This window comes from Cavia porcellus, unplaced genomic scaffold, assembly GCF_034190915.1.
Source record: "Cavia porcellus strain 051 isolate PalLab524CR breed Dunkin Hartley unplaced genomic scaffold, mCavPor4.1 scaffold_17, whole genome shotgun sequence".
Lineage (NCBI taxonomy): Eukaryota > Metazoa > Chordata > Mammalia > Rodentia > Caviidae > Cavia > Cavia porcellus.
Genome location: NW_026947500.1, coordinates 24,360,815 through 24,379,495, shown reverse-complemented (window position 1 = coordinate 24,379,495; position 18,681 = coordinate 24,360,815). Strand labels below are relative to the sequence as shown.

General features: G+C 55.8%; 2 protein-coding genes across 4 annotated transcripts; both read left to right on the top strand.

Annotated features, from left to right (window-relative positions):
* Positions 1-690: 690 nt before the first annotated feature.
* Positions 691-15,054, top strand: Map3k11 (mitogen-activated protein kinase kinase kinase 11). 3 transcript variants are annotated; one of them, XM_005002979.4, is made up of 10 exons: positions 691-2,039; positions 6,583-6,763; positions 6,957-7,105; positions 7,207-7,382; positions 7,495-7,738; positions 8,228-8,341; positions 8,800-8,935; positions 9,033-9,124; positions 13,110-13,493; positions 14,215-15,054. In XM_005002979.4, exons 1-10 carry the CDS (start codon positions 1,295-1,297, stop codon positions 14,526-14,528), a joined length of 2,535 nt encoding a protein of 844 aa, XP_005003036.1. In that variant the 5' UTR covers positions 691-1,294; the 3' UTR covers positions 14,529-15,054. The 3 variants fall into 3 exon arrangements, with proteins under 3 accessions (XP_005003036.1, XP_003468285.2, XP_063083602.1); XM_003468237.5 differs by having other exon boundaries at positions 724-2,039; positions 14,191-15,054; XM_063227532.1 differs by lacking the exon at positions 691-2,039 and adding an exon at positions 3,791-4,291 and having other exon boundaries at positions 14,191-15,054.
* A 1,002-nt stretch (positions 15,055-16,056) lies between these two features.
* On the top strand, positions 16,057-18,608 carry Kcnk7 (potassium two pore domain channel subfamily K member 7). The gene is given in 5 exon segments (NM_001172762.1): positions 16,057-16,375; positions 17,775-18,136; positions 18,139-18,145; positions 18,147-18,173; positions 18,379-18,608. Coding segments are annotated over 5 exon segments (945 nt in total).
* Positions 18,609-18,681: the final 73 nt, after the last annotated feature.

Below are 18,681 nucleotides of genomic sequence, written 5' to 3'. Positions count from 1 at the left end.
TCCCAGGCCCTCTGTGCCTTTACTTCCGGGTCACAACTCAGTCCTAGTGTGTAGAGAGCGACTCTGCGGAACAGGCAGGAATAGTCGAGTAGGATAGTGTCGTCTTTTTTAAAGTGACAGGCCTGAGGCAGTTGGTGTCAACATTACCCAGCAGTTGTGTGACTGAGCTATCCTAAATCCAATTTTGGGCATACTTCGGGACAGTAGTCTAAGGTTTCCGCCCACTGAAGAAAGGACATGAAGAAGCGGATTATTTCCCAGGTGAGGGAAGGAAATGTAGAAGAGTTCGTTCCAAAACAGCTTGGAGGTGCAGCCAGTTCCGACTGTCTGCCGGCCTTCCCCACCTCCAGTCCACTGGCTTTACAAAGCAGCGCAACTTGTTCCTATTTCAAATACTAAAAGAGTGAAGCTGAGAGAAAATACATCACACAGTACAACAACTTCGTAGCCAAGACCAGACTTGGGCTTGCCGCCTTCCCAAGCTTCGTTCAATATCCTCTTTTGCAGATGAATTCAGATGCGGAGGATATGGCTGTCCTTGGACAGCAGACCACCTCCCCCCTCCCCCGGGTGGGGGGTTCTTCCTAGGTCTCAAAGCCTGCTGTGATGGGGGTTCTGGGTATCCTTGTACTCCTGTCTCTCCTGGCCCGCCTCCCTGGGAACTCCCCAGCCCAGCCGCTGGAGCCTCCTCCAGGAGGGAGCGTTGCAAGCCTCCCGCGTCATCTGATGCTGTTTCCTGCTGGAGGGAGAAGAGCGGAAAAAAGTGAAACTCCACCCTCCACCTCTGCCTCCCGCCCCCGGGGCCAAAGTACAAAGGGAGGAGGAAGAAGAGAGCGGGGTCGGAGTTGTAGGGCCAAAGCACCGGGGCCAGGAAGAGACAGCTTCAGCCTAACTGGAGACACTCTGCACACTCTGGATAAAGACCCACAGGAATCCAGGCACTATCCTTGGCAGCCCCACCTTACACTTGATTGGTGCCACGGCCAGCCTCCTAGGACTTACTTCGGGACCCAGGGACGCTTGGGCCCCTCTAATGCAGCCATGGTGAGACGCAGAAGGCCCCAGGGCCCCACCCCTCCAGCCTGACCGCACTGCTGTGTGCTGTGCTCTAGAAGCGCGAGATGCGGGGGGCCGGGAGGCGACACTCCTGGCTCCCCAGAGAGGCGTGGGTCTGGGGCTGAGGACCAGAGCCCGGATGCCCAGGTTTTGGAACTAAGGCTTCAGCAGCCATCAGGGGTGGAGACCACGGGCATCCAGAGAAGACCCCCCACCCCCGACATTCCAACGCCAGCTCATGGCCATGGAGCCCTTGAAGAACCTCTTTCTGAAGAGCCCTCTGGGGTCATGGAACGGCAGTGGCAGTGGGGGAACTGGGGGAGGTGTCGGAGTCCGGCCAGAGGGGTCCCCAAAGGCAGCTGCTTACGCCAACCCTGTGTGGACAGCCCTGTTTGACTACGAGCCCAGTGGGCAGGATGAGCTGGCCCTGCGGAAGGGTGACCGTGTCGAAGTGCTGTCTCGGGATGCAGCCATCTCAGGAGATGAGGGCTGGTGGGCGGGCCAGGTGGGTGGCCAGGTGGGCATCTTTCCATCCAACTATGTGTCTCGGGGTGGTGGCCCACCCCCCTGCGAGGTAGCCAGCTTCCAGGAGTTGCGACTGGAGGAGGTGATTGGCATCGGTGGCTTCGGCAAGGTCTACCGTGGCAGCTGGAGAGGGGAACTGGTGGCTGTGAAGGCAGCTCGCCAGGACCCTGATGAGGATATCAGTGTGACAGCTGAGAGCGTTCGCCAGGAAGCCCGGCTTTTTGCCATGCTGGCACATCCTAACATCATTGCCCTCAAAGCTGTGTGTTTGGAGGAGCCAAATCTATGCCTGGTGATGGAGTATGCAGCTGGGGGGCCACTCAGCAGAGCCCTGGCTGGACGCCGTGTGCCCCCACATGTGCTGGTCAACTGGGCCGTGCAGATCGCCCGTGGGATGCACTACCTGCACTGTGAGGCCCTGGTGCCTGTCATTCACCGTGACCTCAAGTCCAACAACAGTGAGTTTCCAGGGGCATGGCTGGAGGGTGGCATGGCCCAGGTGTGCACCTTTTTTCACCCCTTGTCTGCCTTTAGCAAGGAATCGGCCTAAGATCAGAGTTCCTGCCCAGGGGAATCCAGCTGACTAGGGGTACCTCTGGCTTTATACTAGCACCAAAGCGGGAATCCCAGCCACTTGGCAGAGTGCTGGGAGAGGCTCCCAGCCCCTGAAGGAGTCTTGATCCCAGCTTAAACCTGCAATTTGGGCACATTACAAAACTCAGATCTCTCAGGTGGGCCATCAGCATCTTGCCTAACTATGGCCACCATCTCAAGAAAGTCCCCTGGAGGCCCATCGTCCTTATCTTCTTCCCTGAGGTTCACCACACGCATGGTATTGCTGCTGTATTCTCCCCTTCCCTCATAGTGAGCAGCTCCTCCGGGGAAATAGATCTTGGGAAAACCCCCACTTCTCATTAAGGTGAAGGCTCTTTAAAGATTGAAATGCTGGCCCCACTCCCTGGCTGTATGGCCTCTAGCTGATTATTTCAACTCAAAGCCCCAATTTCAGCCTTTGAAAAGGGAGTGACCTGGAGGCTGAAAAGGCTTTAAAGCCTGGACAAGCCCTTATACGCCATGCCTGACAAACAGTGGGTCATCAGCTATGGACGTGGGTATTAGAGGGGACATGGACATAGGAGGGCAAGATGATCCCCAGGGTCCAATCTAGAATCAGCATTTCAGCTCCCCAATATGTTTGTCCATCCTGGGCCCAAAACACATAAAATAACAGGTTCAGGGGTCATCATGAGGCTGACAAGCTTTGTATAAGGCCAGAACAGGCGGCATTTAGAGAGCCATCTAGTTGAGTGTGTAGCAGAGTCTGACAAGAGCAAAGGCACTGAGGCCAAGTGGGATGGGGGGATGGGGATGGGGGCACTGGGATCAGGCCCTGCTGGAGCTCAAGGCTCAGGCTGGAGACAGTATGAAATGCAAGGATGGGGCGGAGGTGAGAGCAGGCTCAAGAGGGTCACTGGAGAGGCCCCAAGATTCTTGAAAGAGACTAGCATGTATGTTTTGAGTTTCCAGGCCTTGACTGACCATGGACAAGGGGAATGGGGAGAAGAACACCAGGACTTAGTGATACTCAAGTCATTGCCAAGATTGGAAGTTTCAGAAGAGACCTGCCAGCCACCCCCATTCATCTCTGCTGGAGACCAGTTCCCAGCTCTTTTCCTTACTCCTGGGCCCTATTAATTCTAGGGACCCTATACACACAGACAGTCCTTGCCCTAGCTTTAAGGGGATTCCCCAAAGGGCTATGGGGTGGGGGCTCTCATCTTCTGTTTTTCCTTCGTTTTCTTTCCAGAAAAAATGGAACAATAGTCCAGGCTCCTGCTCCCCACCCTCCCCACAGCTTCCTGTGTTTCCTGCTGCCCCTGGGCTGGCTTCCTGCCCCTGCTCCCTCCCTAGCCCAGCTGCCTGCAGAGGAGGAAAGAGCTGGGGTGGGGTGGGGGGGTTGCCAGAGAGGAAGGAGCCAGGGATTGCTCTTCTACTGTGCCCCCCTACGAGTCCCCCTGCTTCCCTCTCAGAGTCTCAGCCACTATGGTGAAAGGCAGGCAAGGTGCCCTCAGCCTTTCTGAGCCTGGCATCTAACCTCCCAGATCCCAGTCCTAGGCCTGAGTTTCTGTCTGCGGGATTGGGGTGGGGGGAGTCCCTGAGCTGGGGGGGCACTTGCAGGAAACAATGGCGTGATTTTCCTGGACAATGGGGGCCTTGTGAAGAAGCCTGGCGCAGAGAGGGGGGAATTCTCCAGGCCCACGAGTCACAGGACTGACCAGCCAGCCCAGCTTGGGCCTGACCTCCCCTAATTCTCCCCCAGAGGACCCCCTCCCAATTGGAGTCTTGGGCCAAGCTTTCCAAAAAGGAGAAGTAAGGGACCATGGTGGAGAAGAGGAAGAGGCATAAGTTGCCCAAGCCACTCCCAGCTCCCCCCAGAGGCCAGGTCCCTTTCAGGGGCCAGTGGGCCCTAAGGAGGGGCTGCAAGGTTTGCCCCAGCTATTGGCTCTCCAGTGGCCCTGACCACCCCCTCCATGTTCAGGGTCTCCATCAGACACAACAACAACTTAGGCTGGAGCAAGTTCAAGGCCCAAGCAGACAGCAGGACAGCTTGGAAGAGGAGCAGGAGATGTAGAGTTGAGATTGAAGCTTAGCAGTGTGGGAGTGGGGGTAGCAGAAAGACCACAATTACAAAGAAGTGCTGAGATTTGGGGTAAGTTGCTATTCCACTCTGGGTCTCAGGGGGCACTGGCCCCTCCTCAGGTGTGGTACAGGAAGTGCCTTGCCAGTCTGTGATGTTCCATGTGCAGCTAGACACCTGGCAGGAGGAGACAGCAAGGGCTGGTCCTCCAGAAGGGTGCCAGGCCCAGGCTCTTCTCTAGCCCTGGCATATTGTGGGTCCTCCTCAGATTAGCTTGTACTAGTGGGGCATGGTGGCACACACCTGTGGTCCCAGCCCTCAGGAGGCTGAGACAGGAGGCTCGTTGTGAATTTGAGACCAGTTTGGGCAACAAAGTGAGCTCAAGTCCAGCCTGAACTGCATAGTGAGACCCTTTCTCCAAAAGACAAAAAAAAAGCTTGTGCTGAGCCTCCTGTGGCCAGACCAGAGGCTGCAGAGAAGTAAGAGTGACTCATGGCAAAGGAGAGAGTGTGACAATGTGATCCAGGGCAACCAGCATGTCCAACCCCTCTGCCAGGTGTCAGACCCCCAGCAAAGGCTTTGAAAATTGCTAACTGGCTTGATATTTGTGTTGACCCTCTGAGATGGTTTCGTTGTCATCCTCAGTTTGGGATTGAGTCCCACACGGGGACTCAGTTCCAGGCTGGGTAAGAGGAGTAGGTGATTTTAGAGGCCATTCTCTCAATTCAGAGAAGTTGCAGAAAGTTTGCCAGCTCAGAGGCTTGATGGAGGCTGGTGAGAGTGGGTGGGCACCAGGAAATGGGCAACACGACCAGCTTCTGTCTGGCCTATAGCTCCAAGTGGAGAAGGTGCAGATGGAAGGAGAAGCTGGCATCTGAGAGGGGCCAGCTTGGGGACAGTGTTCAGAGGCCGAGGAAAGGCCAGGCTCTGAAGAGCGAAGGACAGTGGCAAGGGGTTGGGTGGCATTACCAGGTCTCACAGGAGATGTATAGGGCTTAGTCAGCAGGATCAAGGGTTACGGTTTTAGTCCCTCAAAGATGAACACCTGGTTGCCACCTCCTCTGAGACATCCTTCTGACTCACTTGCCTTTGTAGGTGACTTCCCCTAAGCCCCACCCTCAGTACCATTCTGCTCCTATCACAGCACTGATGCCCTTAGCAGGAGAGCCGAGAAGTACACCCCAGTGAGCAGAAACAGATGTCACTTCTCTAAAATGCCATTGTCAATAACAAGAAGTAGAGAAGCCCTTTGGACCTTTGATGAGTATCATTCCTCTTAAACTTCTCTCATTTGAACTGTTTTTGTCCTGCCAAGAGAGTTGCCAATTGCTGCTTCTGCTTCACCTCCCTGTACTGAGTATGGTGGCCCCATTTGGGTCAAAGCCCCTGCCAAGTTTAGCCCTCCACTCCTACATTTGCCCAAAGCTCCTCCTTCGTGGCCACAACTAATCACCCTTCCAGTTCTCTTCACACCCAGCTGCCTCTGCAGCTGTCCCGTGGAGCTCTTTGCTGAGAGTGGCTACACTGGCCACTACATGACATGGGTACCGGGCCCCATGGCATCTACTAGGCTTCTGCTCACCCAGGACCTCCCTTCTCTTCCCACCCGCAGGGGGATTTTGACTCACACTCCTGCCTCAGCAAAATGACAGAATACTCAAAAGATTTCTCCTGAAATCAGCCACAAACACCAAGAACATGCCTCATTGTCAGTTTTTATACAAGACAGTATTGGGGAAAGTTAGAGCAGCTGAATGAGATAGAGTGCACCTGTAACCTCTAATGCTCAGAAGGCTGAGTCAGGAGCATTTCAAGTCTAAGGCCAGCCTAGGCAATTTAGTGACACCCTGTCTCAAAATAAAATTGAAGAAGGGAAAACTAGCTTTGGAACCACACAGAGCAGTTTGAAGTTTGTTTTATTTGCTGGTTGACCTTGCTTCCATTATGACCTTGTAATTTCCCTGCTGTTTCCTTATCTGTAATATAGGAATACTATCTACCTCCTTTTTAGAAATAATCTCACTATGTAGTTCAAGCTGACCTCAAATTCATGGCAATCTGCCTGCCTCCCTCTCACTGAGGACTGAGATTATAGGCACCACCATACCTGGTGATTTTTTTTTTTTTTTAAATGCTAGAGCTAAGTGAAATATTTGGCCTCTAGGAGACCTTGGGTAAATGTGTCACATAGTTATTTTTGTCTTAACTTTCCCCACTCTCCCAAGATGTGAGGTCTCCAGGACAAGATCTAGGCTCTGTTTACCCAATACCTGGACATCTGGCAAATGATAGTTTGCTCCCAGCCCCTGTCCCTCACCATCTGGACGTGGGACGCTCACAGTCCTGCACCACTTCTTCCCCAGTTCTGCTGCTGCACCCTATTGAGGGTGATGACATGGAGCACAAAACCCTGAAGATCACCGACTTTGGCCTGGCCAGAGAGTGGCACAAAACCACACAAATGAGCGCCGCGGGCACCTATGCGTGGATGGCTCCTGAGGTTATCAAGGCCTCCACCTTTTCTAAGGGCAGCGATGTTTGGAGGTGCGGTTGTGTGGTGGCTGGGCAGGGCCTGCTGCAGGGCTGTAAAGGGCAGAGGTGGTCACCTAACCCCAGGAGTGGGCAGACAGGCTGAGCCCAAGGGAGGGGACCCACACTATTTAGTCCTGATCGCTTTAAGATGAAAGGGCAGAAAGTGGGCAGAGGGAGACACAATGGTCCTTTGTCTCCTGCACAGCTTTGGGGTGCTGCTGTGGGAACTGCTGACTGGCGAGGTCCCCTACCGTGGTATCGACTGTCTTGCTGTGGCCTACGGTGTGGCAGTTAACAAGCTCACACTGCCCATCCCATCCACCTGCCCCGAGCCCTTTGCACAGCTCATGGCAGGTAAGAGGCCAGTGTGGGTGAAGGAGGGGCAGAATTCCCTGGCCTAGGACACATCCAGCCACAGACCCTTATTCTGCCTCCCCTCCCCGCTGTGCCCCTAGACTGCTGGGCACAGGACCCCCACCGTAGGCCCGACTTCGCCTCCATCCTGCAGCAGCTGGAGGCGCTAGAGTCGCAGGTCCTGCGGGAAATGCCGCGGGACTCCTTCCACTCCATGCAAGAAGGCTGGAAACGTGAGATCCAAGACCTCTTCGACGAATTGCGAGCCAAGGAAAAGGTGGGACGAGTTGGGTTTACTGTTCCCACATTCTCCGCAGGGCCGAGGGTAAAAGTGGGCGTCGTGGGCAAAGCCGGGGTGACCATAATGTCTTCCCCTGTCCCTGTTGCAGGAACTACTGAGCCGCGAGGAGGAGCTGACACGCGCGGCGCGCGAGCAGCGATCACAGGCGGAGCAGCTGCGGCGGCGAGAGCATCTGCTGGCCCAGTGGGAACTGGAGGTGTTCGAGCGCGAGCTGACGCTGATGCTGCAACAGGTGGACAGAGAACGGCCGCACGTGCGCCGCCGCCGCGGCACCTTCAAGCGCAGCAAGCTCCGGGCTCGTGACGGCGGCGAGCGCATCAGCATGCCCCTTGGTAAACGGTGGGCCCGCTATTGGCTGGCAGGGCGGAGGGGTGGGGCCAGGCTTGTACTCTGGCCGCGCTGGGATTGGTTTAGGGTGCTTGGAGGTGGGGGCGTGGCTGACTGCCGGAAGGGGCGTGACAGGGAATGTGTTCTGTGGTTCTGGGCGGGTTCTGGCGAAAATATTTGCATGTCGTCCTGGGAGTGGCTACAACCGGGAAGGGGCGGGACTCATGAAAGTTCTGGGAAGGCCTAGAGGGCGGGACGAGGCGAGGCGGGACAGTTTCCTGCAGCGTCTGGGCTGGTCCCGCTGGTGGAGTTCTGCCTACGGGCTTTCTTTGCCCAAAGATTGGGGCCCAGGGGAAACAGTCAGTCTGCTCTGTCATGCAGTCACTGTGCCACTGCCCTTGTGGCCTAGGAGCCGGCCTCGGACCCGTGCGATTTGAGGACCTGGCTCTCCTTCACCACAAACCCACATCTGCTTCTTCCTCCTCCAAACCCAGACTTTAAGCACCGCATCACCGTGCAGGCCTCACCTGCCCTAGACCGGAGGAGAAACGTCTTCGAGGTTGGGGCTGGGGATTCGCCCACCTTTCCCCGGCTCCGAGCCATCCAGTGTAAGAAACTTGCCTCCCGATCCTTCCCCCAGCTCCCAGCCCTTCTGCCAAGCCCTATCCTCAAGGGACACCGTTTTCCTCCTTCGCCGTGCTCCCTACTCTTGCCCTTCTAGGCTGCTACCTCTAGTTCCCCAAGAAGCGTTTGATTTGCCTATTTTTTAGCATCAAACTTGTATAGATAAGTGAAAAAGGTGATTTGGCACACAGCTATAAGTGGCAGAGCTAGAATTTAAACCCACGTGGTTGGAGCGCAAACTCGAGCAGCCAACATCAGCTGAATGAGATGCCCCATCTCACTGCTGGCCCTGGGACCCAGAGCCACCTATCTTACACAGTGTCCATCTAGGGGGTGGGATGGGGCTTGGTCTGTGCCCATCTTCTAGAGTTGCCCCCAAAGCCTCCTTGTTATGACAGAGGAGGCCAAGGATCAGCTCATACTCCATTGGGTTCCTCCACAGTGGAGCCTGCAGAGCCAGGCCAGGCATGGGGCCGCCAGTCCCCTCGCCATCTGGAGGACTCAAGCAATGGAGAACGTCGAGCATGCTGGGCCTGGGGTCCCAGTTCTCCCAAGCCTGGGGAGGCCCAGAATGGGAGGTGAGTCACCCTAGTGCCCCCATCCCAGTATCATCTGCCTTCCCCCTTTCAGTCCTGAGATGCACCAAGCACTTCTCCCCTTCTCTTTCCTCTCCAGGAGAAGGTCCCGCATGGACGAAGCCACCTGGTACCTGGACTCAAATGACTCATCCCCTGTAGGCTCTCCTTCCACACCCCCAACACTCAACGGTGAGTGGCCTTGTCTCCCTAAAAGGACCTTGCAAAGCTCCTTCTGTGGGGACACCATGAGAAGCCAGCCTGCAGAGCAGGAATTCTAGAGACCAGGATACTGAGGCTGACACAGGACAGGCCCACTACTAGAACCCAAGTTTGATCTACAGGTCCACAGCTGAGCAGGGTACAGCATGGGCTGGGTCCTCCTGTTCAGGCTTGGCCTGCAAGAGGGCTCCTTCCTGGCCCTGTGGCAGCTCTGTGTTCTTAGTAGCTAGAAGAAAGAAAGAGGTAGGGAATGATACCCCCTCAACTGGTACCTCAGGGGAGCAGCATCCAGAGAGGAAAAGGAAACTGACAGGGAGCCACCACACTGTTTGCCAAGAGTCCCTCCAAGCAGGCAGGGATGTAAGAGCCATTTTCATTACATCTGGCGAAGTTTGAGGCTTTTCTGTTCTCCGTGGTTATCACAGCACCAGCTGTGTGCCAGACATGTGTCCAGCTGTGTAAAAGAGGTGCTATTATTATCCCCATTTTAGAGATAAAGAAACTGAGATTCTTTTTTTTTTTTTTGTCTTTTTCCTTTTTATCGGTACCGGGGATTGAACTCACGACTGCCTGCTTACAAGGCAGGCGCTTATGCCGCTGAGCTAAATCCCCAGCCCGAAACTGAGATTCTAAGAAGGAAAATAACCTACCAAAAACTCCCAGCTAAGGTTCTGATTCAAGGAACTCTGACACGCACACTCTCAGCCAGCTTCCTCAGAAGCTTGAAGAAGAAAAGTTTTCTCATCTATTCACCATGGGGGAACCAAGAGGGTCTACACAGAGCAGGGCTGATGAGGGTTCAGTTCAGCAGTACCTTGTCTTAGGGGCTAGACAGTTGTGGCCTCCCATGTCCGTGAGTCCTTGTACCAACACAGAGCTTCTTAGAAACTCCCAGCCTTCCCTGCTGCTCATAGCCAGGATGTTGGTTTGGTGTCTCTGAGACCAAAGTAATGTTCAGCAAGAATTTCGCTTCACAGATCCTGCTGTGTACTTCTCCTCAGTCCATCATCTCTACTGTTACCTGATTCAATAGTAATAATAGCTATTATTGATCTGGGGCAATTCTATGAAGTGAGTGTTATTATTAGCTCCACTTAACAGAACAGGAAATGGACACAGTAACGTAAGTGGTTTGTGTAGGGGACCCAGGAGAGCAGAGATTTGAACGCAGGTCGGTCTGACTTCAGAGGCAGGGCCTTGGATCTCCGTATTTTGCCCCAGCTGTTTCACTGCCCTAATCTGGCTGTGCTACTGGGACTGAATTGAAAACTAAAAGGCCAGGAGGGTTGGATTCACCTGTTCTAAAATGTGTGGGGCCAGTAAAGAACTTGGGGTCTTGTCAATCCAGGTATGTAAGTCAGAACAGTGCTTGGCCTTGTTCTGAAGAGCCAGCTGGGGAGCTTGCTTGCTCCCCCTGAGTCCTAGGGGCAGGGACATAGGGCCAAACCCCATTGTTCTGAGGCTTGTCATTGTACATGAAGGACAGCACCACCTGCCCCAGCATAGTTGCTGCTGAGCACTGGCTTTACCTACCCCGAGCCCACTCTGGCTGCCATCTGGGCCCTCAAGAGCACAGGCCCTTGATCTCCAGCTACCTCAGAGGCAGCAGCCTGGCTGTGAATCAAAGAATGGGGCCTCACAGAGGTGCCAGGTGTAAACCACCGTCAAGAATCCGCATCCCCACCAGGTACCCTGTCCCCAGCTGGAGGTCCTGCCCTCTGGGGACCTCCTTGCACTGCAGTGCACACTGACTGAGGGCAAGGATTATAAGTGAGTGCCACTACACCTCTTGGCCAAGTGTGGTAGTACATGTCTATAATCCCAGCTACTCGGGAGACTTGGGCAAGAGGATTGCAAGTGCCAATCCAGCTTGAGCAATTTAGCAACTTATCAAGACCCTTCTCAAAGTAAAAGATAAGACAAGGGCTGGGGACGCAGCTCGGTGCAAAGGCCTTAAATTCAAGGCCCAATACCTGAAAAAAAGTGGGTGGGGGTTGGGGATTGATAATGTAGTTTAAGTAGTTAGGCACCACTGGGTTTGATTCCCACTACAGTAAAAATAAACAAAAGTTATGCCTCTCACCGTTTTTTTTTTTTTTTGTTTTGTTTTTGTTTTTGAGCATGTCACTCTATAGTGCAAGATTGGCCTTGAACTCACTATGTAGCCCAAGCTGACCTTAAACTCATGGTGATCCTCCTGCCTCAGCCTCCTGAGCACTAAGATTATAGGCATATGCCACCATGCCTGGCCCCTGCCTTTTTAAACTTATATAAATGATCAGTTTCCTAGTGAAATGGAGCTTATCATAATGACCTCATGTTGTTGGTAAAAGGATTCCAAGAACAGTCTTCCCTAATACACATATCGATGCAATAGGAGCCAGTGATTGACATGGTAGGAAGCAACACTGCTGAGAGCTCAGGGATGTTCTCACCTAGCAGAGGAGACAAACTCACACTAAGCAAGTGCTGTAGAGATCAGTCACTACCCGGGGTAAGGGGGATAGAAAGCATAACACGGGCAGAGCCGAACAGGCTGGGGGATGCTGAGAAGACATCACAGAGGAAGTGCCAGCTCAGTGACAGGCATGGAGAGTCAGGCCGCTGAAAGCAGAAGTAGAAGGCTGCCCGTCAGAAGGAACAGTGCATGCACAGGCAGGGAGCTCCCCAGCCCCATGGAAAGGAAACCGGCTAAAGAGCCAGGGAACCAGTGAGGCCTGAGGCAGTAGGCAAAGGCATGAGGGTCAGCAAATGTTTGTTAAGTGAATACATGAACAAAGCTGGAAAAATAGGCAGCAGCCAGTTCAGAAATGGCCTGGAAATGATAGCATTGAGGAAGAGACCTAGTCAGCAGCTTTGCATTTTAGAGGGACTGCTGGGGCACTTGCATGGCCTTGGCCAAGGGCAAGAGGAGAGAAAAGAGGCAGAGAGATTGGGTGTGGATTGTGGCAAAGGACAGGGGAACCAAGTCCAGTCCTGCTCACAGTAGAGGTATTCGTTTCTTCCTCAGACCCTAGCCCTGAGCTCCACTCCAGGGAGACCCACTCTATTCTGGCCTGAGCAAGAGAGAAAGGACAAGGCCAGCCAGAACTTCTGTGGCCCAGCCCAGGAAGCGAGATTTTCTTCTAGTGGCCGTGGAGAGCTAAGGAAGGGTGTGACAAAGTCAAGGCTTGTGAGAAGCCACCCATCCTAGGTGCCCCTGTGCCCCCCACTTAAGGACAGATTTCCCAGCCCCACTCCTAGAATAGAGTCAGGCCAGCCCAAAGCCCTGAACTTTGGGATCGAGTTTGTTAGGGCAGCGGCGGTGCCGCAAGAGAGGCCTGCTCCACCCTGTGCCGGCTGTAAGGCCATGTACAAGGAAGGCTTCAGCCCCCCTGGGGCACAAAGGTCAGATAAAACAGAGCCTCTAATCATCCAACTGAGGCCTGGTCGGGAGGCAGGCACCATAAACTGCCTGCGACCTCAGGCAAAGCCCTAGCCCCTCTGTCTGTCCCTGGAATGTGTGCCCCTCGGGACTGTGGTGTACCTTGGAGTTGACCTGTATGCTGCTGCTAGAGAAGACGCTGCTGGGCAGGACTCAGGCTGCACAGCCAGGAAGAGCTGGTCCCATCAGTGGGGCAGCCCTGCCCTGGCCTAGAGCCTGCCCCTGGTTGGCCATGGGAGGAGGCTTCCACCTGCACTTAGACTCCTGTTGTGCCATGTCTGGGCACTAGAACGCCTGGCCACCTCCCAGGCTTTGCTCTTGCTGCTTCCTCCCCTGGACCTGCCCTATCCTAACCCCCCATGCCTGGTGAAAGGTAGGAACACCAGGGGCAGGTGCTGCTGGGTGGGGAGGAGCTGGGCTGGGGGGCAGGCAGGGGAGTTAAGGAAGATGTTGCTGGGATACTGCTCAAGCCCTGATCCAGGGCCACGGATGTGGCAGCTGCAGTCTAATCCATGTGACCCCTGCCCACAGGTAACCCCCATCGGCCAAGCCCTGAGCCTGAGGAGCCACGGAAGCCTGGACCCGCAGAGCGAGGCAGCAGCTCTGGGACCCCCAAGCTGATACAGCGGGCGCTGCTGCGTGGCACCGCCCTGCTCGCCTCACTGGGCCTGGGCCGTGATCTGCAGCCCCCTGGGGGCCTGGGCCGTGACCGTGGGGATCCCCCACAAGCCCCCCCCACACCAGCACCAGCACCATGCTCTGCCATCACAGAGCCAGCCCCGACCCCACTCATCCACCTCTCCCCCAAGATGCCTGACACCCGTGACCCGCCCAGTCCTGTGCCCCTGCTGCTGGACCTGGGCATTCCTGCAGGCCAGCCGTCCGCCAAGAGTCCCCGGCGGGAGGAGATGCGCGGTGAGTGGCTCTGAGATGGATAAAGAGGGAGCCACCAGGGAGGGAGGTGCTGCAGAAGACTGCAGGGAAGCCAGGATGGCTCATGTCTAGTGGTCCCCAAACTGAGCTCTGGGCCGCTAGGGACTCAGAGAGCTCAGGCCTAGTTCAGCTGTGCAGTGGGCAGGAGTGGGCTGGGCTGCCAAAGGCCTCCACACTGAGTTACTGCCTCAGCTCTTTTATATTCTTTAAGACAAGATCTTTGATTTGCTGGTTTTGAGTTTGTGATTGCTCTGCCTCAGCCTCCCGAGTGCTTTGGTTTTTGGAGATAGAGTTTCACTCTGTAATCCAGGTTGGCATTGAACTCACTGCTTAGCTCATGCAGGCCTCAAATTGTTGGCAGCCCTTCTGCCTCAGCCTCATGAGTTCTGGGATGTATAGGGATGTACCACTGTGCCCAGCTCTGATACCCATTTCTTTTGGATCAAGTATTAAAGAACAGAGATTTAGGGGCCCCAGGCTCCCACAACTTGTAAATGATAGGGCTGGAGTCTAGGCTCAAACCTTTCTGCTCCACTTACTGTGCTCTGAGCCACTTGTAATAAACAGAGGCATCAAGGAGCATAAAGAACCACAGAAGTTATGAGTCAGGCAATGTAGTTCACTGTGCAGATGGAAAAACTGAAGCTCGCCTCACCCTTGCCCTCCCGCACCCTTACAGGAGGCACTGTCTCACCCCCACCAGGAATATCACGCTCCGCTCCTGGCACCCCAGGCACCCCACGCTCGCCACCTCTGGGCCTCATCAGCCGACCTCGGCCCTCTCCCCTCCGCAGCCGCATCGACCCCTGGAGCTTTGTGTCAGCTGGCCCACGGCCTTCACCCCTGCCCTCACCACAGCCTGCGCCCAGACGGGCACCCTGGACATTGTTCCCAGATTCAGATCCCTTCTGGGACTCCCCACCTCCCAACCCCTTCCGGGAAAGCCCCCAGGACTACAGGGCGCAGACCAAAGACATGGGTGCCCAGGCCCCGTGGGCGCCAGAGGCGGGACCTTGAGTGGGCCAGGCCACTCTTCTATGCTCCAGCTGCCTTCGAGGAGCCACAACGTACACTGGAATGGGAGCCAGGCAGGCCTCTGCAGCTGCCTGTTTCCCCCAGGGACCCTGCCCCCCGGGGGTCAGGAACACTACACTGCACAGCAAGCCTTCACACTGGATGGGGGACCCTACTCCCTACACACACCTGTGACCTGAAGGTCCCCTTGACTTACCTGCCCCACTGGGGCCTGACACTGTACTCAGCTGGTTGAGAGGACCAGAGCCTGTCTCAGGGATTCACACCCCAGAGGTGGTGCAGGGAGGGAGGGAGGTGCAGGGGAGAGGGGCCGGCCTCAGCTGTCACCAGCACTTTTGACCATGTCCTGCTACTGTGGCCCCTACCCCAGGGCTCAGTGCCTGGACCCCCGCCCTTGGGGTCACAGGAGCCACGGCTCTCTGGGTGCCTTCCTGCTGTCCCAGCCAAGGTTGGGCCTTGGCCTTGGGATCCAATGAAGCCAAATAAACTTGTAAACTGTCTCCCCAAATGCAGCAGTTTGCCTGGAGGAAACCAGGAGACCCAGCCTGTCCTAAGACCCTGGTGTCCTCATTACCCTAATGTGGCAGACAGAGGGCCAGGGCCTGGGCTAGGATACCCCACATCACACCCCTTACCTAGGAACCCACCACTGACCTACTTGGTCATTCAGGACTGTTCTGTCTCCCGACATCCGCAGCTTGCGTCATCCCCCTCAGCCTGTGTCAGCGCCTGGCCACGTCACACCCTTCCACACACCACTGTCCCCACTGCGCTGACCATCCTTTGTCCTGGACCTCATTGGGCCTGACCAGAGCCATGTCTCCTTTCCTGGCCATGCTGCCTCAGCCATGGGCAGATCTCTGGACTCAGCCTATGGCCTGCTGGGTTGGTTTCACTTCATTCTCTTCCTGTGCTGTACCACCTTGGGCCCTACCATTCCTCACCCACCTCTGCCCATCCCACCCAGGACACCCATTATCCAGTCCCTTGTGGTATCCCTGAGCCACACTGGTCCTCAAAGGCCTGAGTCCTCAACCCAGCCCTCCCCACACCCTGCTTCTCTGCCCCAGCTGGTGGCCCTCCCACAGGATGCTCCCATTCCCTGGGCGTGTCCTGCTCAGAACCTATGACAAGGTGCAGATGTCATGTCTCGGCTAATGGCTTTCTTGGGTGGGCACCGTGAGGGAGGGGACCTGGGTCTGAGTGAAATGGGGTGTGCGCAGTGGATCCTGACGGAAGAGGTATGAGGCTCACTCTGGGCCTGGGCTTCTCACCCTGCCCTCATCCATACCACAGTGCCTTCCCCTGCTCCCCAGGCCCACTGCTGTGAAGGAGGTAGCAAGGTCTTGCCCCTGGAAACTGGGAGGAGTGCTGCAGCTCACCTCCCTGCATATGTGATCACCCCAGCCCTGCAGCAGCCACCCACACAGCACCTTCCCCCAGCCCCGCCCTGCAGGCCTCTCCCAAAGTGCCAGCAGTTCCCACAGCGCCTCAAACCCCGCACTGCACTATGTGGTTTCTGAGGCCCTGGACCCGGTATATGCTCTTGGTCATGGCCCACGTGTTGGCCATGGGGCTGGGGGCTGTGGTGCTCCAGGCCCTGGAGGGTCCTCCCGCACTCCGGCACCAGGCTGAGCTCAAGGCTGCACTGGCTGCCTTCCAGGCAGAGTTTGGGGCCTGCCTGCCACAGGGAGCCCTGGAGGAGCTGCTGGGCACGGCCCTGAGGACACAGGCCCACGGAGTCTCTGGCCTGGGCAACCACTCAGAGACCAGCAACTGGGACCTGCCCTCAGCCCTGCTTTTCACTGTCAGCCTCCTCACCACTACAGGTAAGGCCAGCAGGCAGCCCAAGAGGAAGAGGCTCTTGGGGCCATAGGTCCCTGAGGTAGGTCCCTGGGAATGCAGTCCTATCCCCGGCCCCAAAGCACCAGGCCCTGTCAGTCCGACATCACAGCTGGGACTCCCCACACCAACACATCCCAAGTGGTGCCTCCACTTCAGCTGCCAGGTGGGGTGTGGCCTCCATGGATGCATCTCTAGGAACCCTTTGAGACCTAGAAGAGATGCCCAGACCTTCCACAAGCCTCGAGCAAGGCAGGAACACAGGGGGATGGAGGGGGAGGGGAGGAGGCAGACCAAGACCACCAGCTCAGGAGGGGCATAAAGGAGTCCTGATGAGTTGTTGGCCAAGGCAAGGGGGCACCCAGCTAAGGGTTGAAGCATTTCCCAATAAAGACATCAACATATGCTTAGGCCCCCAAAAATAGAGCAGGGGACACAGCCCTGGATTTTGGGGAGCTTTGTTTGTCCTGCAAATTAATTATTTATTTATTAAGTTATTGTGGTACTGGGGATCAAATCCAGGGTCTTGCTCCTAATTTCTTTTGAAAATTCAAGAAACCACGCAGAGTCTGAATCCCCACAAGGCAACATCCTGGCTGGGGCGAAACAGGACCTGCCTCTAGGCAGACAAGAGCACAGCCTCCAGCCCCACCACTCCTTCTAATCTCTCATCAGCCTCCTCTGACCGCAGAGTCTGCAACCTCTGGACCAGCTGGTCCTGTTCTCCGGGCATGCCCTGCTCTCCCATCTTTCCTAACCGTGTGCCTATACTTCCCTGTCCTCAGATGCCTCTCCTGCTGCTGCCTCTTTGCAGCCCTACCGGTCAACACTTCCTGCTCATCCCACTTGCTGTCCCCACCCCCACCCAAATTCCAAGCCCACTCCGACTCAGATTCCAGCACCAGGCCAGGCACCTAGGAAGATAGGATGCACCTTTTGGGAGTGAAAAGTGGGTGACGTATCACCAGCCATGGATTACAAAGTGTCAGATAACAGTGGAGCTTAAGAATCTCTCTGGCTGAGGGTGCAGCTCAGTGGTAAAGCACTTACCAATGATGCCTGTACTTGCCTATCGTGCAGGAGGTCCTAGATGCGATCCCCACCACTGTGAAAAAGGAAACAGAAAGCCGGGTCTCTCTGGGGGCAGGACAGCAGTCCTCTGAATTGTCCTGAGGGACTGTCTTCATTCATTTCATTTCTTGGAAGTATCTGGGAGAGGTAAAGGGACTTGCCCCAGGATCCACAGTAAAGAAGCTGAGCCTGGAGGCTATGCAACTTTGGCCACCAGAGGGCAGCGTTCCCCTGGTGGCCATGGAGAACGTGGGGGAAGCCCCACCTGTAGGAATCCTACTGAGGAGCTCACTGCCAGCTCCCTCTCTTCTGCAGGTTATGGCCACATGGCCCCACTCTCCACAGGCGGAAAGGTCTTCTGTATGGTCTATGCAGCCCTAGGAGTGCCAGCTTCCCTAGCACTTGTGGCTGTCCTGCGCCACTGCCTGCTGCCTGTGCTCAGCTGTCCAGGTGCCTGGGTAGCCAGTCGCTGGCAGCTGGCACCGACCAGGGCTGCACTGTTGCAGGCAGCAGGGCTGGGCCTTCTGGTAGCTGGCATCTTTGTGCTGCTGCCAGCACTGGTGCTGTGGGGTCTACAGGGTGACCGCACCCTGCTGGAGGCCATCTACTTCTGCTTTGGGTCGCTCAGCACCATTGGCCTGGGAGACCTGCTGCCAGGCAATGGCCAAAGCCTGCATCCGGTGATTTACCAGCTTGGCCAGTTTGCACTTCTTGGTAAGTAGGAGCCTCGACTATGAGCCCCATGAGCCCCAGGGAGCTGCATATCACAGGGATGAGATCCTCCCTCAAACACTGTTTGGAAATTGTAGTCTAAAGGATCGGAGGCAGAGCACCTGGGGCCAGTGTGGTCACCATGCTGGGAGGTAGGTGGTGAGCATCATGGGCACCACAAGAGCTGCCCTAGCACTTTCCTTCCCAGGTTACTTGCTCCTAGGGCTCCTGGCCATGCTGCTGGCAGTGGAGACCTTCATGGAGCTGCCACAGGTCTGTGCCATGGTGAAGTTCTTTGGGGCCAGTATTCCCGTGACCACTGAGGACCAAGATGGCATTGTAAGCCAGGATGAGCTGGCTTTGAACAACTTGCCTCCTGCCACCCCTGCATCCGAACAAGCCCTGGCTTGCAGACAGGTGTCAGATGACTCTGTGTAGCTTCTCTGAGGTAGCAGATCCTGAGGAGGAAGCAGCCATGAGTCCTTGGGGAAGAATCTGGAGATGGCAAGAT

What these genes read in the sequence shown, in the direction of transcription:
- Map3k11 (XM_003468237.5), top strand. Translation starts at nt 1,295, where the DNA reads ATGGCCATGGAGCCCTTGAAGAACCTCTTTCTGAAGAGCCCTCTGGGG. An exon ending in AATTGCGAGCCAAGGAAAAG is followed by an intron (nt 7,383 to 7,494) that starts GTGGGACGAGTT and finishes TCCCTGTTGCAG; the next exon opens with GAACTACTGAGCCGCGAGGA. An exon ending in GCGCATCAGCATGCCCCTTG is followed by an intron (nt 7,739 to 8,227) that starts GTAAACGGTGGG and finishes CTCCAAACCCAG; the next exon opens with ACTTTAAGCACCGCATCACC.